This window comes from Lepidochelys olivacea, assembly GCF_965140295.1.
Source record: "Lepidochelys olivacea isolate rLepOli2 genome assembly, chromosome: 3".
In the NCBI taxonomy this organism is placed as follows: domain Eukaryota; kingdom Metazoa; phylum Chordata; order Testudines; family Cheloniidae; genus Lepidochelys; species Lepidochelys olivacea.
This window is the reverse complement of record NC_140413.1, coordinates 110,788,574-110,812,843: the sequence shown is the minus strand read 5'-3', so window position 1 is coordinate 110,812,843 and position 24,270 is coordinate 110,788,574. Positions and strand designations below refer to the sequence as shown.

Sequence of the window (24,270 nt, the reverse complement as noted above, 5' to 3'; positions counted from 1 at the left end):
TTCAGCAAAACACTTTAGTCCTTGCTTAACTATAAGCACATGCTAAAAATAAGCCTTTTAAAGTGCTTTGTGCTAAACGCTTTAACAATTTTAAAAGGGCCACAGAAAACTTGTATTACAACCATAGATGATAATGCTTAGCATTTATACAGGGAAGTGCCTTGCCCAAGCCTCAGAGTGAGTCAGTGGCAGAGCTGGAATTAATACACAGCTTCTAGCTTCATGCTCAATCCACTAGGCCGGGATACTTGCTTCCAAGCTCTGGAGCCAGGCTGCTTCCTGTACTCAGGGAATAGCACCCCTTCTCCAATGGGTGTGGAAATTGCGGAGTGACAGATTGGCAGTCTGGCCATCTTCTTACCACACTGTATCTCTACAAAAACTGGGGGTGTGGAACTTTCATCAGAGAACTCATGGGGCATGTCTGAAGTCCTCTGAGAGCCTGTTAAAAAGTAAGGTTCTTCTCTGGAAAACAATGCAAGTTAAACTAAGGGTTGGGGGTGGGAGGGATAAATTAAAGGGACTGCAGCCCCAAGTTATTTAGTCATTGACTGTAAGTCACAATTTAATTTATCCCCTTCAGAAATTATCATAATTTGGGAGAAGCCATGAAAATTAGACTATTTCTGTTATTTATAGACATATGGCATTACTTTCTCATATAATTAGTGTATATATTTACAGCTATTTTTGTTATTTATGTTTCTGCAATTTATAACAGAAGTTACTGAAGTTTTATTAGCAGACATTCCATCCAAGAAAAAAAGTGCCATCTGTTTTTGAATGACCTTTTTTGACTTACTGATACAAAAAATCAGTAGCATTTAAATCAAACTAGTTTGCTTTGTTTTTGTCAGCTGAATGCGTATACCTGAAAGCCAATAATTTGTTATAAAACCAAAGGAGCTCTTCTGCCTGTATTATATTAACACTACGGAAAAAGTGCACCATGCAACATGTACCATACCTGTGGTCTGCCAGCGAGACTTGCTGTAAATACACCAAAAAAAAAAAAAAAAAAAAAAGTTAAAATGCAAACGTACAGAATAGTACGAGAGTTAAATATTATTGTATTCAGAGAATATTTGCAACACAAGGAGAGGAAAATTTCATATGTGAACTTCATAAAATGTAAAAGCTGAATGGTGCTTTGAGGGCCAAGGCATAATTTTCTTAGCATCATAATTACTCTAATTTATCACATCATTGTAAACACTGAGCATGTGATTTGCTGACAGTTAACACTTTGTGTCTTATATATCTATACAATATTTAAGATTGCTGCATTTCAGTACTGTGAATGATAAATGTGGGTCATTCTCGAGAAATCTGGATTCAGTTAAGAGTAATAATATAAATATTATAAATATTGTGTTAACTATGTAGATAGCTCATTATAAGTGCAACCATAACAACAACAACTGATGATCATCCCTTAGGAATCAAAGACTATATGGACTTGTACACTAACTTCCTTAGGGTTACACTAAAGGACCAGGCCCCAGTAATGCTCTCCCTGTTAAGTTCCACTATAATTTTTTCCAATTGATTTTCTTTGGATACATTTTAACAGAAGAGGTCAGTGCTGTATTTAGCAAAATTTACAAAGCATATTAACAAAGGTGAGTGGGAGACCCAACAACTTAGGAGCAAGAGTAAAGGTCAGGATGTGGGAGGAAAGAAGCACACAAACACACAGGAATCTGTGAAATATCCTTGGCAAATATATAGTGAGCTATATTCCACAGCTAACTCCAGGTATTTACTTCATTAAAATGAATGCGTTTCAGGAAGTCTTTTAGAAATTGCTAGAGAACAAACAGCCAAAATGAGAAAGGAGGGGGTGGGGCAAAAATCTCAGGCAGTGATGTTTTCACAAAAGAACTGTTTAGCATCACGTTATGAAGGTTTCAGAGTAACAGCCGTGTTAGTCTGTATTCGCAAAAAGAAAAGGAATACTTGTGGCACCTTAGAGACTAACCAATTTATTTGAGCATGAGCTTTCGTGAGCTACAGCTCACTTCATCGGATGCATACTGTGGAAACTGCAGAAGACATCATATACACAGAGACCATGAAACAATACCTCCTCCCACCCCACTCTCCTGCTGGTAATAGCTTATCTAAAGTGATCATCAAGTTGGGCCATTTCCAGCACAAATCCAGGTCTGCTCAGCAGCTCTCCAACACCACTTTCTACAAGCCATTACCCTATGATCCCACTGAGAGTTACCAAAAGCAACTACAGCATTTGCTCAAGAAACTTCCTGAAAAAGCACAAGATCAAATCTGCACAGACACACCCCTGGAACCCCGACCTGGGATATTCTGTCTACTACCCAAGATCCATAAACATGGAAATCCTGGGCGCCCCATCATCTCAGGCATTGGCACCCTGACAGCAGGATTGTCTGGCTATGTAGACTCCCTCCTCAGGCCCTACGCTACCAGCACTCCCAGCTACCTTCGAGACACCACAGACTTCCTGAGGAAACTACAATCCATCGGTGGATCTTCCTGATAACACCATCTTGGCCACAATGGATACAGAAGCCCTCTACACCAACATTCCACACAAAGATGGACTACAAGCCTTGGATTTATGCTGGAAATGGCCCACCTTGATTATCATGCACATTGTAAGGAGAGTGGTCAGTTTGGATGAGCTGTTACCAGCAGGAGAGTGAGTTTTTGTGTGTGTGTTTTTTTGAAAAAAAAAAAAAAAGGAGGGGGGGTTGAGAAAACCTGTATTTGTGCTGGAAATGGCCCACCTTGATTTTCATACACATTGTGAGGAGAGAGAGTGGTCACTTTGGATAAGCTATTACCAGCAGGAGAGTGAGTTTGTGTGTGTGGTTTTTGGAGGGAGGAGAGAGGGTGAGAAAACCTGGATTTGTGCTGGAAATGGCCCACTTTGATTATCATACACATTTTAAAGAGAGTGGTCACTTTGGATGGGCTATTACCAGCAGGAGAGTGAGTTTGTGTGTGGGGGGGGGGGGAGGCAGAGGGTGAGAAAACCTGGATTTGTGCTGGAAATGGCCCAACTTGATGATCACTTTAGATAAGCTATTACCAGCAGGAGAGTGGGGTGGGAGGAGGTATTGTTTCATGGTCTCTGTGTATATAATGTATTCTGCAGTTTTCACAGTATGCATCCGACGAAGTGAGCTGTAGCTCACGAAAGCTCATGCTCAAATAAATTGGTTAGTCTCTAAGGTACCACAAGTCCTCCTTTTCTTTTTACGTTATGAAGGTTACAGGTCAGAGATTAATAAGTCAGTGTCATTAAAACCTCTAGCTACCCCTTTGTCTGTAACAAATTGGAACAGATTGTGTTCACCAACTTCCCCTCTTTGGTACATGTTAGTAAACACAAGACAGAGGTTGTGACTAAACTACACCCTTTTCGGTCTCTATGTATTTATCTATTTTAAAGATACCCGTCTATCACGGATGTATGTACAGGCCTGTGCTCCTGTGTAAGACATCAGTGTACTAGTACAGAGCACATTTCATACCAAAGTGGGCATTTCACAAAACTAGACAGCCAATAAAAACAGAATGCTTTGCCAAGAGTGAGGATAGTCCAGTGCTTATGGCCCTAGCCTCGGACTTGGGAGACCTCAGTTCAATTCCCTGATCTGCCACAGACTTCCTGGTGATCTTGTGCTAGTCACTTAGGCTCTCTGTGCCTCAGCTCCATATTTGTAAAATTGGGATAATAGCACTTTCCTATCTCACAGAGGTTTTGTGAAAATAAATGCTATATCTATACTAGAGAGCTTGCAGCAGCACAACTGTACCTGTGCCAACGGGTGAGGCAGCAGTGGAAATGTAGGCACCTAGGGGACTTTAACAGTGTAAATTTAGGCACCATGGGATTTTAGGAACATCTAGGTTTAGGCAGTAGCTTAGCAGGGGTTTTGAGCATGTCAAAGTGTCTAGACTTTGCATCTAGGCACCTAAAGTGAGAGTTAGGCCCCAAATCCTGTGGTTCTGGGCCTAAGTGCTCCCAGTTCTCAGGAAAGTGGTGGCACTGAGCAACTTCTAGGAGATGCTCAGTACCTCATAGAAGCAGACGTGCTGGCAGTTAGTGTAGAAGATATTTAATACCCCACATTACTGAAAAGATGGGATTGCTGAAGCATCGTGTACATTCAGTCTACATAAGCAATGTAGATTCAACTTTGTAAAGCACAAAGGACTTCCAGCTGGGCTAGTGACAGACTATTACACGGCTCCCATTAATTACAGCAGCTTGGGGCATCTGGAGGAACTCAATTCTTGTTTGCTGCAATAAACAGTAGTGGACACGGTCTATATACCTTTATGAAATGGTTATTAAAGAAGTATGTTACCTGACATTCTATTTGTCATAAAAAGTCCTTTAACTTGATTATATGAATTATAATTATATGAAACCTGATCCAGGAGACAAAAGAAAAAAAATGGTAGTAGAATACACAACAGAACCTCTTCCCACCCTCTAAAAAACGAAAAACCTGGATATTTTTATCCGCTTTCAGCAGCAGAGAGCCTCTCTTTCCCAGAGGGAAAAACAGTTACCTATCTCTCGTAACTGTTGTTCTTCGAGATGAGTTGCTCATGTTGATTCCATTCTAGGTGCGTGCATGCCCATGTGCACAGTCATCAGAATTTTCTGCCTTAGCGGTATCCATAGGGTTGGCCGGAGTGCCCTCTGGAGTGCCACACTCATGTGTCAGTATATCAGGTGCTGCTGGCCCTTTGCCCTCTCAGTTCCTTCTTGCCAGCAACTCTGACAGAGGGGCCGCAGGGTCAGTAATGGCATACCAGTCTCCCGGATCCAGGGAGGAGATGATGGAGGCCAGGGAAACCATGCGGAACTTCAACTTCTTGAGATGTTTGTTGAGTCTCCACAGGACCAGAATGGATCTTAGGAAATAGTGGAAGTAGAATCCTTTCATCCTCATTTCCCAAGGGACCTCCTCCATTGCCCCCAGCTGGAGAAGGTTGTTAACCTCCTGAACAAGGAGTTGCTTGTGAGAAGGGTCCCTGAAGAGGGATGGGGAAGGAGGGCGGGGGGGGGGGTTGGCGGCCCAGAATTGCAGGGTGTATCCTAGACATACAATTTCTAGCACCCAATGGTCCAAGGTGACCCACAACCAGGCCAAACAGTAGGAACGAAGACGGTTGAGGAAAGGATGAGGTGGATCTGGGGAGTTGACTCTCGAGCGCACCCTCAAAATGAACACTTCTTGCCCCTGTGATGTTTCGCCAGGCCGGGTTGCGCAGGTGAACGGGAGGAGGAAGGGCAGCGACGACTAAAACTTGTGTCCCAAGGCCATGGCGGCGGCCGGAACTACTTCCTTGCCAGCTGAGGTGTATGCAGATCCAGCGAGTTGAGGGTGGCCCGAGTGTCCTTTAGTCCGTTCAGCCTTGCATCTGTCTGCTCTGCAAAGAGTCCAATCCCATCAAACAGGAGATCCTGGATTGAGGAGACTGGAACTGTGCCTCATGACCACCGCTGAGGTGACCGCCCGAACAAGGTCCTTTACCCTTGGTCCTTCTTGCTTGGTGCCTGGTCATGCTTTTTTGACTTCTTTTTGGGCACTGGCTAAGGGGAACAGTGCCAGGTACAGCCCGGTGCTGAAGGTGCACTATGAACCGAGGCAGATGTACTGGGAGTGAGGCCAGGTGGAGAGCAGCCTCTATGAGGAGAGCTCTCAAACGGATGTTGCGCTCTTTGTGTGTCTTGGGACAAAAGTTCGTACAGATATGACACTTTTCTTTTACATGCGATTCTCCCAAGCACTTCAAAGAGCTGCCTTGGGGGTCATAACAGGCACAGACCTGTTACAGTCAGTGCAGGGCTTAAAACCCGGAGACCAGGGCATTCCCTGCCTGGGGCAAAGTCCCTGCCGGGACCCTAACTTACTAATTACAGTGCTTAACTGGTAAGTCACTAACTAACTACAGTAAACAAAACTATTTACAACTCTAATACACAGAGTGAAAAAGAAACTGCTGACCACTTGGCAAGGCAAGGGAGAGAGGTGCTCTGACCAACCACCCTGGGTGGTAAGAAAGAACTGAAAGGGCATAGGGCCGGTGGTGCCTGATATACTGAAGCATGAGTGCGGCACTCCAGAGGGCGCCATAGCTGACCCTTGCAGATACCACTAAGGCAAAAATCTCTGACAAATGTGCATGGGGGCACGCACACACCTAGAATGGAATCGACATGAGCAAACACTTGAAGAGGAATTCTTATTTTTCATAGTTAATTTTCCCCCTTTTTTTCCCTGGGGAAAAAAAACAAAACAATGTTTTCCTGACTACAGAAAAAGGTCAAAAGCATCTTATCTGTTGAGGATAACTGACTCTTATCATTGTCCCATGGACCAGTTAATGTCATTGCAAAATACAAAGCTTTCCCAACACATTCTATTTTGGATTGTAAGATTTCACTAGAGAAGGACTTCACTGAGGGACTGTATTTCCATTAGATTTTATTTTTTTGAAATTGCAGCTATCATGAGTTTGCTCCCAGGCTCCTTACTGATTCTAACTCAGGGAAATTACATATTAAAAACTGGCTGTACTCGAACATTACACTCTTACAAAATGACAGACTCTATCTGTTATTAACTCACTCTACAATAGTGCCTCATCTCACGTCACACATGCTGAAATACTCAGCGACAACAAGTTGAGTTAAGGAATAATAACAATACATGTACTGCTACTAAATATATTATTTAGGGCTGTCGATTAATCATAGTTAACTCACACGATTAACTAAAAAAATTGTGATTAAAAAAATTAATCGCAATTAATCACAGTTTTAATCGCACTGTTAAACAGAATACCAACTGAAATTTATTAAATATTTGTGATTTTCTACATTTTCAAATATATTGATTTCAATTACAATACAGAATACAAAGTGTACAGTGATCACCTTATATTATTTTTATTACAAATATTTGCACTGTAAAAATGATAAAAGAAATAGTATTTTTCAATTCAGCTCATCAAGTACTGTAGTGCAATCTCTATCATGAAAGTGCAACTTACAAATGTAGATTTTTTTTTTTTTGGTTACATAACTTTGTAAACAAAACAGTGTAAAACTTTAGAGCCTACAAGCCCACTCAGTCCTACTTCTTGTTCAGCCAAATCGCTAAGACAAACAAGTTTGTTTACATTTACAAGAGATAATGTTGCCCGCTTCTTATTTATGTCACCTGAAAGTGAGAACAGGCTTTCGCATGGCACTTTTGTAGCTGGCATTGCAAGGTATTTACGTGCTAGATATGCTAAACATTCATATGCCTTTCATGCTTCAGCCACCATTCTAGAGGACATGCTTCTATGGTGATGATGCTCGTTAAAAAAAAATAATGCATCAGTTAAATTTGTGACTGAACTCCTTTGGGGAGGAGAACTGTATGTTCCCGCATTCTGCCATATATTTCATGTTATAGCAGTTGCAGATGATGACCCAGTGCATGTTGGTCATTTTAAGACCACTTTCACTGCAGATTTGACAAAAAGCAAAGAAGGTACCAATGTGAGATTTCTAAAGATAGCTACAGCACTCAACCCAAGATTTAAAAATCTGAAGTGCCTTCCAAAATCTGAGAGGGATGAGCTGTGGAGCATGCTTTCAGAAGTCCTAAAAGAGAAACACACCGATGCAGAAACTACAGAACCTCAAACACCAAAAGAGAAAATCAACCTTCTGTTGGTGGCATCTGACTCAGATGATAAAAATGAACATGTGTCAGTCTGCACTGCTTTGGATCATTATCAAGCAGATCTCATCATTAGCATGGACGCATGTCCTCTGGAATGGTGGTCGAAGCATGTAGGGACATATGAATCTTTACTGCATCTGGTATGTAAATATCTTGTAACACTAGCTAATACAGTGCAATGGGAATGCCTGTTTTCACTTTCAGGTGACATTGTAAACAAGAAGTGGGCAACATTATCTCCTGCAAATGTAAACAAACTTGTTTGTCTGAGCGATTGGCTGTACAAGAAGTAGGACTGAGTGGACTTACAGGCTCTAAATTTTTACACAGTTTTATTTTTGAATACAGTTTTTTCTGTACATAATTCTACATTTGTAATTTCAATGCTCATGATAACGAGATTTCACTACAGTACTTGTATTAGCTGAATTGAAAAATACCTTCTTTTGGTTTTTACAGTGCAAATATTTGTAATAAAAACAAATATAAAGCGAGTGCTGTACACTTTGTATTCTGTGTTGTAACTGAAATAAATATATTTGAATATGTAGGAAACATTGAAAAACCTTGAAATAAATGGTATGAATCAATCAATAAATCAATTGAACAGGTTATGATTAATAGACAGTTTCTCAACAGAACAGCAAATAAGTCATTACACTTCACCCATTGCTGTCATTAGTGGCTGTAAGAGACAACGCAACTCATCAAATGTGCACACAGCATCCATACACTTTTATCATAAGTAGAACTCATCATCCAACATTTATAGCAGAAGTTACTCTGGAAAATGCACTGAATAATACACATTAGATGTGTTTCAACATTAAATTACCTGCCCTCTTGATCTGACCCCTTCCCCTGCAAACTAACAAAAGAAACCAAACTCCTTAATGAAGACGAATATTGTACTATGCTTCAATTTTTAAAACTGAACACTACTTTACAGTTAGAATGGTCTTAAACCTCCCTCTCCCACTACTTATTTGAATCTGCTCCAAATGTTTCGATTACTCAGTATGTAAGAACCACAACATATCCATTTTGCACCACTGCTGAGCAAACGAATTAGCCTTTGGACCTACCTCTCAAAAACCAAATCTTAGCCAGATGTAATTTTAAATGAGTGAGAAAGAGACCTAAAATAAGGTTTATAAATAAAACAGCAGGTATAAATTTTAATCTAAGTGGGGCTACTCCAGCTTCATGAAAAAGAAACATAAAAAAGCACAGCTGATTGGGCTGCAGTGAAGGAATTTCTCAAAGTGAATTTCTGAAAGGAAATTCTATTTTGAGCAAATAGCACTAATTAGCTAGTAAGATCTTTGCGATGGTTACTGGTGATACTTTGGCAAAAGTGGCTGACATTACTACTAGTAAACCCCAGAAGTTATATTGCGGCTAACGGCATCCTGCATTGGAGAGGGAGATGGGGAAGGGGGGGACGACACCAACAGGAAGGGATCACATCAGCTGGAAGGATTGCGGCTAACTCTGTGAGGAATGCTCTGGTGGTGCTAGGGAAACTCATATCAGAGAGGGATGCAGAACCACTATTACAAGCTCAGCTCCACTCCCCAGTGTAGAAAGGGCATGGAGTTTAGAGTTGCTATGGGGAGTAGATTCTTCCACTCCTGTTCAGGGAAAGCACAGACTGGGATTATGGCTGTCTCTTGAACAGGAATGCAAGGGAGCTAAAGAACCCTCCATTCCCTGTGGGCCTGAGCATGTCCAACCATGATCTAACCCCATACTGCTTTCACCATTGCATTACAGGCCTTCACAAAAGCAAAATAAAAAACATGGGAGGAGGGGATACTTTTCCTTTGCATTTTCCATTCACTACAGTGACAAAGAAACAGTCTTATGGCCAAATGTGAGCGGCGCTGAGCACCTGCACTACTGACTGACATCAGTGAGAGTTCCTGCAGCATAGCACCTCTCAGAATTAGGCCCTTAACATGCACTATAGTGGCCAGTAATCTAGCACTAACTCAGGACCTCAGGGGACTGTTGAAACAAGCCATGTTTTGCAAGATACTAATTTGCTTTCTCAAAATGTGTAAAATGCATTTTCTCTGATGCAATTCTTCAAAGACACGCAAAGTGTGTCGGAGAGATAAAGGGCGTGTTTTAATAGGGTTCAGCAGAGTTTGAGAAACGGAATACAACATTGAGCGAATAGCTGACTTCTTTGGCAGGGATAAGAGATAGAAACCCTCAACATTTTTTTTCCCCTAGTGGCCATCTTCATTACTTTGTGGACATTTAAAACAAAGCTTTACAAAGATGCTATTGAACACCAGAGCTTTTATGGATGTTTTTGCTCTTGCTTAGCTAATACTGAAAACAAATTTGTTACATATTATAAACACAAGCTCCCTGCAACATCCCACAGCTAGGAACAATAGCATATACACAACGCTGGCAGAACTAAAGGGATTCTATCTTGTGTGACCAGAGAATGCATTGACAGTAGGAAGAGAGGTCAGCAGATACATGAATTAACTGCTGTAAAGCGCTCACAGGTGTGTGAGGTGCCTCCAGCTGTATAATCTTTTCCAGGGAGCCTTCACAGCACTGGAAAAAAGACCATGATTCTCTCTCCTCCTCCACCGCCAGCCTTCCTACTTCTCCCCATGGCTGGCCCAGTCTCCATGCCTTTCTTGCAGGTCAACAGAGCGTCCCTTCCATGGGGCATGGAGGAAGGCATTCCAAGGAAGGCAACGCAGTCTCACCCCTGGATGCTGGAAAGCCATGCACAGAGGGTGTTCTCACTGGGTGAATTTAAGTGGGTCAATCTGCTCAGGCTCAGGAGGCAGTGTGTGCTTAGCCCTTAGGGGAGAAGGCTATGCCTGGTGTCTCTCTCTCCTAATATTTTATATGGTTATATTCAAACTATTTGAAGATATTTTAATTGATGCTGCCTAGAAAATTGCACAGATTCCTGATCTGGGAGGTCAGTGGTGTGGTGAAGGACCCAATCCTGCAGCTCCTATTTTGCCCCCTAAATTCAAGAGAGATCACTGGCACCCAGAATTCCAGGGGCTACATTTACTACTGGTATACGTGAGCATAACTCTATTTTACATCAGCAGAGAATCTGGCTCTGCATCTTCATTTCTTCTTCTAGACACAATTGAAGATCCTGTTTGAAGCAAACTGCTTTTCTTAAAGTAGGCCACGTTAGAGTGAATATTTTTTCTTTTTTGAACACAGGATGACTATGATTTAATTTGGCTTCATTTTATCACTCGCTATGTACGTTAAACAGTTTCAAAGAACAGGATTACGCAGCCATCACATCTTGCCAAATGTTCTTATCAGACTTAAGCTTCATTTTTCTTGGTCAATACTCTGCATATGACCTATTTGCAAATACGGTTCAGTCTCATATCTATACTGCTCCGTGTTAACTTTCCAGAGAATGACAAGGGGAAAGAAGCAATGGCGGGGGGGGGTTGGGGAGGGGGAAGGGAGGGAGACAGATTTCACTATACTTAACACTTACAGCAGCAAGTAGGAAATGTGCTGTTGATTTGTTCCATGACATCTGTTAGATCTGTGCTGGTATCATGAGGTGGGCCTAACAAGTCATCTGCAGATATGACAACAAGATAAGCAATAAATTTAATAAGGAAAAAAAAAAAAAAAAGACAGATTCTGAAAGTCATTCCCATCTAACCTACCGGCTAAATGCTCTTTTATATTTAAACTGAAACCCCCTACTTGAAGCATTTGTAATGTAATGTGCAGGAATTGCTCATTGATAATTGACAATCTTGGGAGGGGAGGTGGAAGCTCAATTATCAATTTACAACTGATCTCGTTTTTCTACTTTTGAGGCTTAACCACTGTGCCTGAGATTTAACCAAAGGAAATTGCCCACATGAAGCAGAGTGTAAGAACTTACTGTTAAAATAAATAAATTATTCTCTCATCTTGTTAAGCATTTTTGGCAGCTGCACATTTGATATTCTGCTTTATTTTAAAACAATTTGCTGCACAATTTCCAAAGCAAACAAATCTGAGATTTTTCAAAAAAACATTTATCTTCCAGATAGTCTTTGTTCAATATGCATCAGCAATCCCATCAGTGCAAATGTTTTCCAGGCCATTTCCTTGTTTGTTTGTTTCTTAAAGGGCTTGTTAAATTTAGCCAATGAAATGATTAGGAAAATCCATTTGCTTCACTTTTGGCAGTGTTATTACAAAGCATCATATATAAATCTATCAGTTCATGAAAACAGCATGACAAAAGTTTCATGTCACATTTACATTTTTTATGCCAATACTGAAAGAAAATGCTTTAGTATGAAAAACAAAAATCAATATTTTTTTAAAAATTGTTTCCACTGCATTGGAATCAGATTATCAATAGTTCAATGATTTGCATATAAGGAGTGGTGGTTTCTCCCCTCTTAGCAAAGATTTAATCTCTGAGGCCTTGAGTCAGGAGTTTAACCCTATTAAGGACTTTAAGCACGTGCTTAAGTTCAACTGAAGTCAATGAGAATTTGAATTAAGTGATGTCCTGGTAGGGACGGATTTAAGTATGTGCTTCAGTGCTGTCCTGAATTGGACCCAGAGTCCTGTAGTAATATAGCTCCATTACTTTTACAAAACACTACGTAGTACTACATCCATACGATATTATTGGAATTAAAATGTACATCAACTGTTAAAATAAATGAATAAAGTATGTTAATTGAACAAAGTATGATGCATTAGTCTTGTTTTTTAGTGTTTATCTGCAAAGGTTTTCCCAGCCATTAGTGAAAATTATTGAGGTTCCAATAGAGTAAGGTTTAAAATGCCCATTTAGGTAAGATTCACCCATGTGCAGAGGGTCTGCACAACTTAAATCCCACTGAAATCCTAACAAGTAAAAGTTTTTTCATCAGAATGTCACTATAAGATGAAGAGGTTCATTATATCCAGAATTGCATTTAGGACTAGGAAATTATACTATTTGCTGTCTTTAAAGAAAGAGTGCTTTGCAGCCTATCCTTATGATGTGAGATGCATACCATGGCTGTAGGTTCCTTCAGTCCGATGGGATTTAATTCTTCCCTCAGTGCATTAAGGGACTGTGTCAGTAATTCCCCTTCTCAGAAGGGACAGGAGACCAAGTAGTATACACTGACATCCATTACTCATAAAAAAACAAGTCTTCTTTCCCCAAATCACAACACTATATTATTCTTCTCATGATGCCCAGTTCTGAAAACTCCTACTACCAATTGCAGTGAGCTTTGCACCCAGCAGTGTTAGCTACAAATTATAATGGGACTAATATTGCTACTTCAGGCACACATTAGTAAACCTGGTTGCAACCACTTGTAGACAAACACGGCACAATATTTGACCAAAGTACTAACCTGTCTGATGAAACTGTGAGCTGGTGTCCTGATCAAATGAGTAGCTGTGAGCAGAATACTGGGGTGAAGCACAGGAAGAGACTCCATTAACTCTGGAATCAGATTCAGGCTGAAAGAGGTTTAAGAAACAAAAATTCCATCATTACAGTAACGCAGAAGTTTACATGTACCAAGTTGCGCGCGCGTGTGTGTGTGTTGTTCCCTTTTTAATCACTGTCATCCATTTTTCTTCCTTTTCTCTTCTCATGTTATTTCTTGTATCCTTTTAATTCTTCCCCACTCATCTCTGTTCCAACGTGGGTTGATCTTAGGAAGATATACTTTCTAGGAAAGTAACCTATAAAGAAGATTTGACCTTTCGATGTTGTCATAGTCAGCCTCCAATTAGCTCCATCATGTTAAGGCAGTGTTTGGCTGTGCATGTGTTCCACAGAGTAACAATCTCCATTACACAAAACAGTCCACTCTTCTTGCCCAAATCCCTTGGTCAGGCCAGGAAGGGATAATATGAAAGAATCTTACAAAGGGGCTTGGGTCTTCCATTAGACTATCTTGGAATCCTTAGGAGAGGTTAACTCCAAACTCTTCAGTCTTGTATAACTTTATAAAATTCTCCCCACACACCAAGTCAAGCAAACACTAGTTTTCAATAAGAATTATGTCCAAATGAAGTTTAAAACTTCAGCTGCTTTTGTTATAGCCTGTTCTAAAATGCATGGAGTGTGCATTTACAAAAAAAATGTGTGTGTGTGTGTAGACATGAATATAGCTGAACTGCTTTGTAATAGTGACCATAATGTAGTTAAACGTAACCTGTAGGGGGAGAAATACCAAAGAAACTCAAAACAGTAGCATTTAACATGAAAAATGAGAAGCAAGCTAAATGGAAATTAAAAGGAACAGTCACAAGAGTGAAACGCTTGAAAGTTGCATGGAAAAAATTTTAAATCATCATCATACTAAAGGTCAAACTAAAGGTATACTCCAAATTAAAAATACAACATTAGGAGGACAAAAAAATGCCACCATGGCTAAACAGAAGAGTAAAAGAAGCAGTTAGAGACAAAGAAGACATCCTTTAAAACTGGAAGTCATATCCTAGTGAGGAAAATAGAAAGAAACATAAATCTCTGGCAAGTGTAAAAGTATAATTAGACAGGCCAAAAATGAATTTGAAGAGAACCTAGCAAAAGAGACAAAAACTAACAGCAAAATTGTTTTGAAGTACTTCAGAAGCAGGGAGCCTGCCAAGCAATCGATGGGAGCACTGAACAACCGAGGTGCTAAAGAGCACTAAAGGAAGACAAGGCCATTTGGAGAAACTAAATGAATTCTTTGCATCGGTCTTCACTGCAGAGGCAGTGGGGGAGACTTCCCATACCTGAGCCATTCTTTTTAGGGGACAAATCTGAAGAACTGTCCCTGACTGAGGTGTCAATATAGGTGGTCTTGGAACAAACTGATACATTAAACAGTAATAAATCACCAGCACCAGATGGTATTCACCCAAGAATTCTGAAGGAATTCAAATATGAACTTGCATAACTACTAACGGAGGTATGTAACTTATCGCTTAAAATAGGCCTCTGTACCAGGTGACTGGAGAATAGCTAACATAACACCAATTTTTAAAAAAAGGTTCCAGAGGCAATTCTGCTAATTACAGGCCAGAAATCCTAACTTCGGTACCAGGGAGATTGGCTGAAACTATAGTAAAGAACAGAGTTATCAGACACATAGACAAACACAATATGTTGGGGAAGAGTCAACACGGCTTTTGTAAAGGAAATCATGCCTCACCAATCTATTAGAATTCTTTGAGGGAGTTAAAAAGTATGTGGACAAGGGTGATCCAATTGATATAGTGTACTTGAACTTTCAAAAAGCCTTTGACAAGCTCCATCACCAAAGGCTCTTAAGCAAAGTAAGCAGTCACGGGATAAGAAGGAAGGTCCTCTCTTGGATCAGTAACTAGTTAAAAGATAGGAAACAAAGGGTAGGAATAAAAGGTAAGTTTTCACAGTGGAGAGTGGTAAATAGAGTTCACCAAAGATCTGTACTGGGACAAATGCTGTTCAACATATTAAAAAATGTTATGAGAAAAGGGGTAAACAGTGCGGAGGCAAACTTTGCAGACACTATAAAGTCACTCAAGATAGTTAAGTCCAAAGCTCACTGTGAAGAGTTACAAAGGGATCTCACAAAACTGGGTGACTGGGCAACAAAATGGCAGGTGAAATTCAATGTTGACAAATGCAAAGTAATGCTCATTGGAAAACATAATCCCAACTATACATACGAAATGATGGAGTCTAAATTAGCCGTTACCACTCAAGAAAGAAAACTTGGCATCATTGTGGATAGTTCTCTGAAAACATCTGCTCAGTGTGCAGTGGCAGTCAAAAAAGCTAATAGAACATTAGGAACCATTAGGAAAGGGATAGATAATAAAACAGAAAATGTCATAATGCCACTAAATAAATACATGCTATGCCCACACATTGAATACAGAATGCAGTTCTGATCACCCCATCTCAAAAAAAGATATATTAGAATTGGAAGTACTGTAGAGAATGGCAACAAAAATGATTAGGGGTATGGAACAGCTTCCATATGAAGACAGATTTAAAAGATTAGGACTGTTCATCTTAGAAAGGAGATGACTAAGGGGGGGGGGGATATGATAGAGGTCTATAAAACTGTGAATGGTGTGGAGAAATTTTCAGGGTTCCTAAGCACCCAAAACTACTTAAAATCAATGGGGGCTCAGCAGTGATGAAAATCAAGTCCTAGGTGACTCATGTTGGTGACCTAAAGATTGAGGCACCTAGTCAGAAGTTATTTCTAAAATGTTGGTTGTATTTAGTTTGAGTATATGTATATGTGTACATACACACACACTATATCTATATATCTATATCTAGATATATGCACAATTCTTGTGCATACACACACAAATACACATAAAATGTAAAAAGATCAAACTGTTGGTTCAATGTAACATAAATCCCTTCTGATATTTTTGAGTTTGTTCAAACATTCCTAAAAAAATTCATTTTGAGGAAGAGACTAGTCATGGAAAATTCCAGCTCCAGAGTTAAATATTTTGGGAAGCTATGAGTATGTGACAACAGGTGTTTGCGTAGGTTTGCAACCTTAACCACTGTTATCATGTATGCTGCTGAATGCAAATTACTCATCTTCCATGTTATTTAATTAAACCTGGAAAAAGCAGCCACAGAAATTATTTTAAAGAATATTATTTTAGGACTAAAGTGGAAACAATTACTGTTTAACATTCTGACTTTTAAAACTTAAGACTGAAAAAGTATTTAGAATGACTAAGAATGATGTTAAATCAATGCAGGGAGTAGGAAAAAGATGGAAAAACATAACTCCTTCACTGAAAAACCCTGCTCTCCTTTCCAGCTCAAACAGCCTTAAGTGAAACATTTAATTTCCTCAGACAATTTCTAGCTAAAAGATACCTAGAAATTGTTTGACGATGTGAGTTTGCCTTCCCCTCCATATACAATAGAAAGAAATATTCCATTGAGCACTTTAACAAAGCTGTTTTTCCCTTCTCCAAACGTCACTTTTCTTTCATTATGACATTATGAGTACACAGCATAAATCAAGGAGCACAAGTCTATATTCAGCGGAGACATAGAAATGCTTTCAGGATCTCCAGGTGTTTTATTATCAAGAAGTTCACAGGCATGGTGGCTGACTGTTGTGTAGTTAAGTCACTTGCCATTCAACTTCAAGCTCAAATCTAACTAGAGAATCCAGATAAAATGAGTTTTTGTTGTTCTTAAAATAGTGAAGACCAAGGTAGTGAGAAAGCTGTCACAGACAATTTCGTACAGCTGCTAGTCTCAACTTGGGAAAAGCCTAGAACTGCTGTGGCACAGAGATTAAAGGTCAAGACAGACTGCTTCTTCTAGAACAAATCTGAGGTCAGTGGCATGGCAGCTGCCTACCTATCTAACAGGTGGACTGAGATTAGTAAGAGAGAGAACATTTGAATTCTCAAAGTTGCTAGAACCCTGGCTAGTTTTGGTCACCTCACCTTACAGCTGTAACTGTGAACAAAAAGGTGCAGAGAAGGGTAAGGAAGAGGATCAGAGTTATGTCTGGACTTCATACAAAGCAATACTATAGCAATCAACACTTTCAAATTTCACATACAGATAAACTGAATTAAGCCTGGTGAGAGATTACAAAACCAAGATTAATTAGGATAGAAAGGAGATCTTGAGGGATTTAGAGGTAGTGGTGAAAACAGATTATTTCCTCTTAATTATGCCATTTCACAGCATGAGAACAAGGAGCTTGCTTGGTGAATTCAACGGCAGTTAAATTTAAAACAAATAAAAGGAGATGCTACTGTACTCCACATAGTCTGTAGTCAGCCTACAGAATTCATTGCCACAGGAGGTGAGAATCAAATATTGCAGCTGGATTTTAAAACAAGCCTGTATAATTTTATAACCAGTAACATTTCATGCATGCACACTTTAATAAGGGTGGCTATGCCAAAAAGGATCATCAAATCTCACACTTCAAATGATTGTTGCAGAGGGCAAGAAAGAATCTAGGACTACACAACTGGCCAGATAAATTATTTTGCCTTCTCTGAAGAATCAGATACTAGAAACAGCATACCAGCCTTGATCCAGTATATATGTAAATAAATCAATCCATCCATATAGCTCCTTCAACCTGAGGATCTCAGTTTTTTTTTTAAAATATCATATCCCCATTTTGCTGATACCGAAACTGAAAGTGTCTTGCCCAAGACTACACAATGGGTCAGTGTCAGAGCTGAGAACCCAGGAGTCCTGACTCCCAGTAAATGCTCTACCTACTAGAGCTCACTAGCATAACACTAAGCAGTCTACTTTCTCCCATGTCAACCACACACACACGTATCACAGAAAAGTTCAGGCACACATTCAAAACGAGGCAGGCAGCAACATTATACCAAATGAGATAAGAAAATAGGCCGAGACTTTCCCCTGCACTGGGGCTGCTTTGTGCCATGTTGCTGGACAAATAAAATCCAGAAAAAACAAAAGTAGTATGAGCATGTGCGCATTTTGCTCCCCAATCCAAAATCATTTTAATCTACAAACAAATAAAGAGAGGAGGTGCAGGCAGGCTCTTCTCCAGAGAACTCTGAAATTCTGAAGCAATTTTCTACATTTTAGTAGACACTTCAAAATAGATTTTGAACAACCTCTCTATGTCCCATGCAACTGTCTTCCCTCAAGAGGAAGCTGGCAGTGTTTAGAGGCTAGGAAGTGTATAAGAAACTCTCTCTTCTTCCCTTGTCAGCTGCTGTTGCTTTTCCATCCACTGGTGGGAAAGAAAAGGAGCCACAGGAAAAGTCAGCCAGGCATCAGCTTCCTTGTCCTGCACCCACCTCAGATTTCTTTGCTAGGTACATCCTTACTCCACTAGTCGGAGAATGAGGGAAGTTAGCTCTCTGCTTTTTGGCAAAAAGAGGGGGAGCTGTACTCTACCCCTGCTCCTCCTTATGGTCTAATCCTGTGCCTACTGAAGTAACTGGCAAGCTCCCATTGACTTCAATAGTGCAGAATCAGGTCCCATATGAAACCTCTGTTCAGTAGATTAGTCAAGTAGGAAAGAATCACCACAGATCTGTAAAGTACAGATTTGTAACGTCCCTAGTAACAGGGTCTTGTTTTTGAGTGCAGGACTGGCTTGAGGCACCAGCAAAGCAAGCAGGTGCTTGGGGTGGCACATTTCCAGGGGCGGCATCCGGCCACCCTTTTTTGCGGGGGGCAGTTGCGCTCTTGGAGCTGCACCACTTAGACGGGGCGAAGGCGCCGCACCCCTGGCCTCAGTGGGAAGGGGAAGCCCCAGCCCCGGGATGCTGAGCTGCGAGGGTCCAGCCGCTACCTGGGGAGGAGAGGACGAGTCCTGCCGGGGCCGCGCCACCGCATCTGTGCACTGGCTGCTGCGCTGCCTTGTGCCACCCCTTATATCGGGGCTTGTCGGCGCGGCCAGGCGGGGGAGGGGGCAAAGCCCCTGCAGGCGCTGGGAAAAGGTGACGTCACTCCCTCCGCTTCCAGCGCCGCCTGTGAGCCCCAGCCCCACCTGAGCTTGGGGCGGCAAAAAACCTAGAGCCTGTTTGTGTGGCATGGAACCTGTAGTTTCTAAAGGAGATGAAGACGGAAAAGAAAATAACTTTTTTATGTCTCCTCTTTACAATTAACATGTCGGTGTCAAAACTGTCACATGCCAGTTCTGTTTCATCTCCATGTTTGGCACTATAATCAAACAGACAGACAAACATGACAGCGTGTGTGTATATGAGAGAGTGCATGCATATGTCTGCTACGTTTGTTCCCTAAAGAATTTCCTTCAACGCTCTCAAATACAGATCAGACTGTTATGGCAGGACAGTTTTTAAGTTTTACGAGTTTGCTCCCCACACATCTGTACGTAGAGCCACCCACTCTGCATCTACTGGAGAAAGACGTACCAGTGCTTTTAGATTCATTGACAGGTTATTATCCCAAACAACGATCATGAGGTTACCCACTGTAACTAGGCAGCTGAGTGAGAAAAGACGGTCTTGCAGCTGACAGAAGACAGGAACAAACAGATGATGAGAAATGCCAGTGATGGCAAAAAAATTACTGTAAATAGGACAGTATTTTCAGACTAATACTAGTGATTATTATAAAGAAACATTGTGACAATCAGCTAACCATCCATCTCATCAGTGATGAAAAATGATCTCTTAAATCACATATCTTTAAACAGATTTCTTTAAGGAAGTCAATAAAATTAAAGAAAAAGCAATAAATAAAATTTATTTGGACTTTCAAAAAGCTTTGATAAAATCCCTCACAAGAAAAGAAAGAAGGGACAGCGTTGAAGGCAAAGGTTTGTCATGGATTAGAAATTGGCTAAGAGACAGAAAACAAAGTAGGAATAAATGGTCAGTATGGAAGAAGGTTAATAGTGAGGTGTCCCAAGGATCCACACTAGGACCAGTGGTGATGATAAATGCATTAATGATCTTTCATATAAAATAAAGCAAAGAAATGCACCCTTGAAAGTACAACTGGAATTATTCATAAACACTGATGTGCTCTAAGTGAATCTGAGGAAAAAGACCAAGGTGTAATTGTAGACAACTCACTAAAAACATCTGTTTAGTGTGTAGTAGTGGGTAAAAAAGCAAACTAGATATTAGGCGTGTACTTAGAAAGGCATACCAAAAACTATGGAGAATGTTATGTAAACCAGCGGTACACCCGCTCCTTGAATATGGCACTCAGTTTCTGACCACCCCACCTCAAGAAGGGTAGAGCAGAAAGAGAAATGGCCTGGAAAAGGGCAGCCACAATGATTAGAAGCATCAAATAGCTCCCATATGAAGACAAAGGAAAATTAGAGCTATTTATGTCAGAGAAGAGGCGACATGATAGATGAGTTTAAAATAATGAAATGTAGAGTGAAGGTGAATTGTGCTCTTCCATTTACCCAGTTAGAAAGAACCAGGGGACACTCAATAAAATTAAAAGCCAAAGCTGCTACAATTTTTTTTTTTTTGCACAACACAGAATTCACCTTAACTGCCAAATGATATTATTGAGAAAAAGAGCTTATGAGGATTCCAAAAGGATTACACAATTATATATACACACAATAAGAATATCCACAGTTATATTGGACGGAATAAAGAGTTTTAAGGAATGTAAACCCTCATACTTTAGGATGCAAGCTAATTATTAACTATCTGCAGTTCAACAGAAACTTCCCTGATGAGCATGTTACTGCACAACCACCTTTCAAGGAGGTTTTAAAAACCTTCCCCTGAAGCACCAGGTAATGGCTACTGTCATCTCAAGATACTGGACTAGATGGACCACAGAGAGGAAGAAACAGTTACTCACCTCCTTGTAACTGTTTTCTTCGAGATGTGTTGCTCGTATCCATTCCAAATAGGTGTGTGCGTGCCACGTGCACAGTCGTCGGAAAGTTTTTCCCCTAGCAGCACCCACCGGGTCAGTTGTGGAACCCCCTGGAGTGGCGCCTCTATGGCACTCAATAAATGACCCTGCCGACCTGGTGCTTCCTCAGTTCTTTCTTGCCAGCTACTCCGACAGAGGGAAAGGTGCATGGGTCTGGAATGAATATGAGCAACACATCTCGAAGAATGACAGACAGTGAGAAGGTGAGTAACTGTTTTTTCTTCTTCGAGTGCTTGCTCATACCAATTCCAGTAAGGTGACTCCCAAGCCCTACCTCGGAGGTGGGGTCATAATTATGGAACAACAGATTGGAGCACTGCTCTGCTGAAGGCTGCATCATCTCTAGCATGCTGGGTTACGGCATAGAGAGCGGCAAATGTGTGCACAGAGGACCAAGCTTCCGCCCTGCAGATTTCCTGAATTGGCACGTGGGCCAGGAACATTGTCAATGAGGCCTGCGCCCTCGTGTAATGGGCCATGGAAAGCCGGGGCTGGAACGTTGGTTAATTCATAGCAGGTGCGGATGCAGGAGGTAATCCACAATGAGATCCTCTAGGACAAGATCGGGAGACCTTTCATACGTCTGCTACCACCACGAATAGCTAGTTCGACTTTTGGAACAGCTTTGTGCGTTAGATGTAAAAAGCAAGCATTCATCGAACATTCTGAGAGTGGAGCCATTGCTCTTGGCTGGTCACATGAGGTTTAGGGTAAAACACCAGCAGAAAAATGCCCTGGTTGGAGTGAAATTGGGACACAACATTTGGAAGGAAAGGCGGGTGAGGCCTGAGCTGCACCTTGTCCTTGAAGAAGACTGTGTATGGAAGGTCAGAGGTGAGGGCCCTGAGCTCCGAGACCCTCCTTGCCGAAGGAAGGAGGAGGAAGGCGTCTGCAAGGGAGCCCTGGCTCTGGAAGGAGCAGAGCCTCGGGCACTTCCTGTTGCTCTGAGTGGTGAAGAGATCGATATGGGGTGTTTCCCACCTCTGGAAGATGGTGAAGATGACACCTGGCCAGATGGACCACTCGTGGTTGTGGAAAGATCAGCTGAGGTAGTACGATAACTCGTTCTGTGATCCTGGGAAATACGTCTCCTCCAAATGAATAGTGGGGGCTATGCAGAACTCCCACAGCTGGAGGGCTTCCCAAGAGAGGGGAGAGGAATGGGCGCCACCCTGCTTGTTTATGCAAAACATTGCAGTTGTGGTGTCCATCCTGACTCCCACACATTGACCACTCAAGTGGACCTGGAAGGTCTGGCACGCTAATTGAACCACTCTCAGCTCCTTGAAGTTGATGTGGAGCGAGAGCTCATCTTGAGACCAGAGGCCCAGCATCTGAAGGTCCCCCAGGTGTACGCCCCACTCCCACGCCAACATGTCTGTTACCAGGGACGTGTCTTGTTGGTTGAACTACCAGCCCATGGGCTGGAGGACATGACCTGGAAGAGTGACCACAGAGTCCAGACTGTTGCATCCCGGGCAGTACGGTGACGCAAGCCAAATTTGGAGAGGTCTGAGATGCATCCTGGCATGCTGTACCACATATGTACAAGATGCCATGTGATCGAGTAGTCTTAGGCAGGCCCTTGGTGTGGTGGTAGGGTACCATCGGAGACCTTAAATGGAGTCTGAGATAGTTAGAAAATGGGTCTTCAGCAGGAATGCTCTGGCACAACCTGAGTCCCGCACTGCCCTGATAAACTCTACCCTTTGAGTTGGTATCAGGGTCGACTTGCTCTTGTTAAGAAGAAGGCTCTACCTGATGAGCGTGGATACATATCTGTACTTCTACCTGGTCCCTGCAGTACCCCCGGAGCAGCCAGTTGTTGAGTTACCTGCCTCCAGCGAAGGAAGTCGGCAATGACTGATATGCACTTGGTCACTACCCGAGGAGCTGTGGACAGGCCAAAGAGGAAAACTGTAAACTGGAAGTGGTTGTTATTGACCACAAAACTGAGGTATCGTCTGAGAACAGGATGAATGGATATATGAAAGTGTGTGTCCTGGAGACTGAAGGCGGCAAAACTGTCTCCCAGATCCAGAGAGGGGATGATCGAGTTCAGGGAGACCATGCGGATCTTCAGCTTCACCATGAATCTGTTGAGACCCCACACATCTAGAATGGGTCTGAGACTCCCTTTGGCTTTGGGGATTAGGAAATAACAACCTTTCCCTTTAGCTCCTGAGGAACCTCCTCCATTGCCCCTGCAGCGAGAAGCACCTGCGCCTCCTGGATAAGGAGTTGCTTGTGAGAAGAGTCCCTAAAAATGGATGGGGAAGGAGGAGTGGGAGGGAGGGGAGAAGCAAAATTGGAGAGAATAGTCCACTTTTACCAAGCGAAACCCCAGCAATCTGATGTTATTTGGGACCAAGCACAGTAGAAGTGAGATAGACGGTTCAGAAAACAGGGTTGAGGACCCGGTCCATAGTCTGACACACCGTCCCCAGTTACACCTTCAAAAGGCCTGCTTAGAACCCAAAGAGGTGCACGCCTAGCCCTGAGTGGATGAGGGCTGGGACAGCTTCCGTCTGCCATTTCTACAGCACTTCCTAGAAAAATCCTGCCTAGGACGAGGTTGGTAGGGACATTGAGGAGGCTGTGGTTTAAAATGTTTCTGCTGAGTAGCCGGGGTGTACACTCCTAGCGACTTGAGCGTACCATAGAATCATAGAATATCAGGGTTGGAAGGGACCTCAGGAGGTCATCTAGTCCAACCCCCTGCTCAAAGCAGGACCAATCCCCAACTAAATCATCCCAGCCAGGGCTTTGTCAAGCCTGACCTTAAAAATATCTAAGGAAGGAGATTCCACCACCTCTCTAGGTAATGCATTCCAGTGTTTCACCACCCTCCTAGTGAAAAAGTTTTTCCTAATATCCAACCTAAACCTCCCCCACTGCAACTTGAGACCATTACTCCTTGTTCTGTCATCAGCTACCACTGAGAACAGTCTAGAGCCATTCTCTTTGGAACCCCCTTTCAGGTAGTTGAAAGCAGCTATCAAATCCCCCCTCATTCTTCCCTTCCGCAGACTAAACAATCCCAGTTCCCTCAGCCTCTCCTCATAAGTCATGTGTTCCAGTCCCCTAATAATTTTTGTTGCCCTCCGCTGGACTCTTTCCAATTTTTCC

General features: G+C 41.8%; 1 protein-coding gene across 4 annotated transcripts in view; it reads right to left on the bottom strand.

Moving 5' to 3' along the window:
- The window catches only part of UTRN (utrophin), a 583,727-nt gene that overhangs the window by 3,584 nt on the left and 555,873 nt on the right, over window positions 1-24,270 (bottom strand). For all 4 annotated transcript variants that reach the window (XM_084623224.1, XM_084623225.1, XM_084623226.1 and 1 more), the window contains 3 exons: window positions 13,127-13,235; window positions 11,257-11,343; window positions 968-990 (listed from right to left, as the gene is read on the bottom strand). In XM_084623224.1, coding sequence (XP_084479350.1) covers window positions 968-990; window positions 11,257-11,343; window positions 13,127-13,235 — 219 coding nt within the window. The remainder of the gene's footprint in view (window positions 1-967; window positions 991-11,256; window positions 11,344-13,126; window positions 13,236-24,270) is intronic.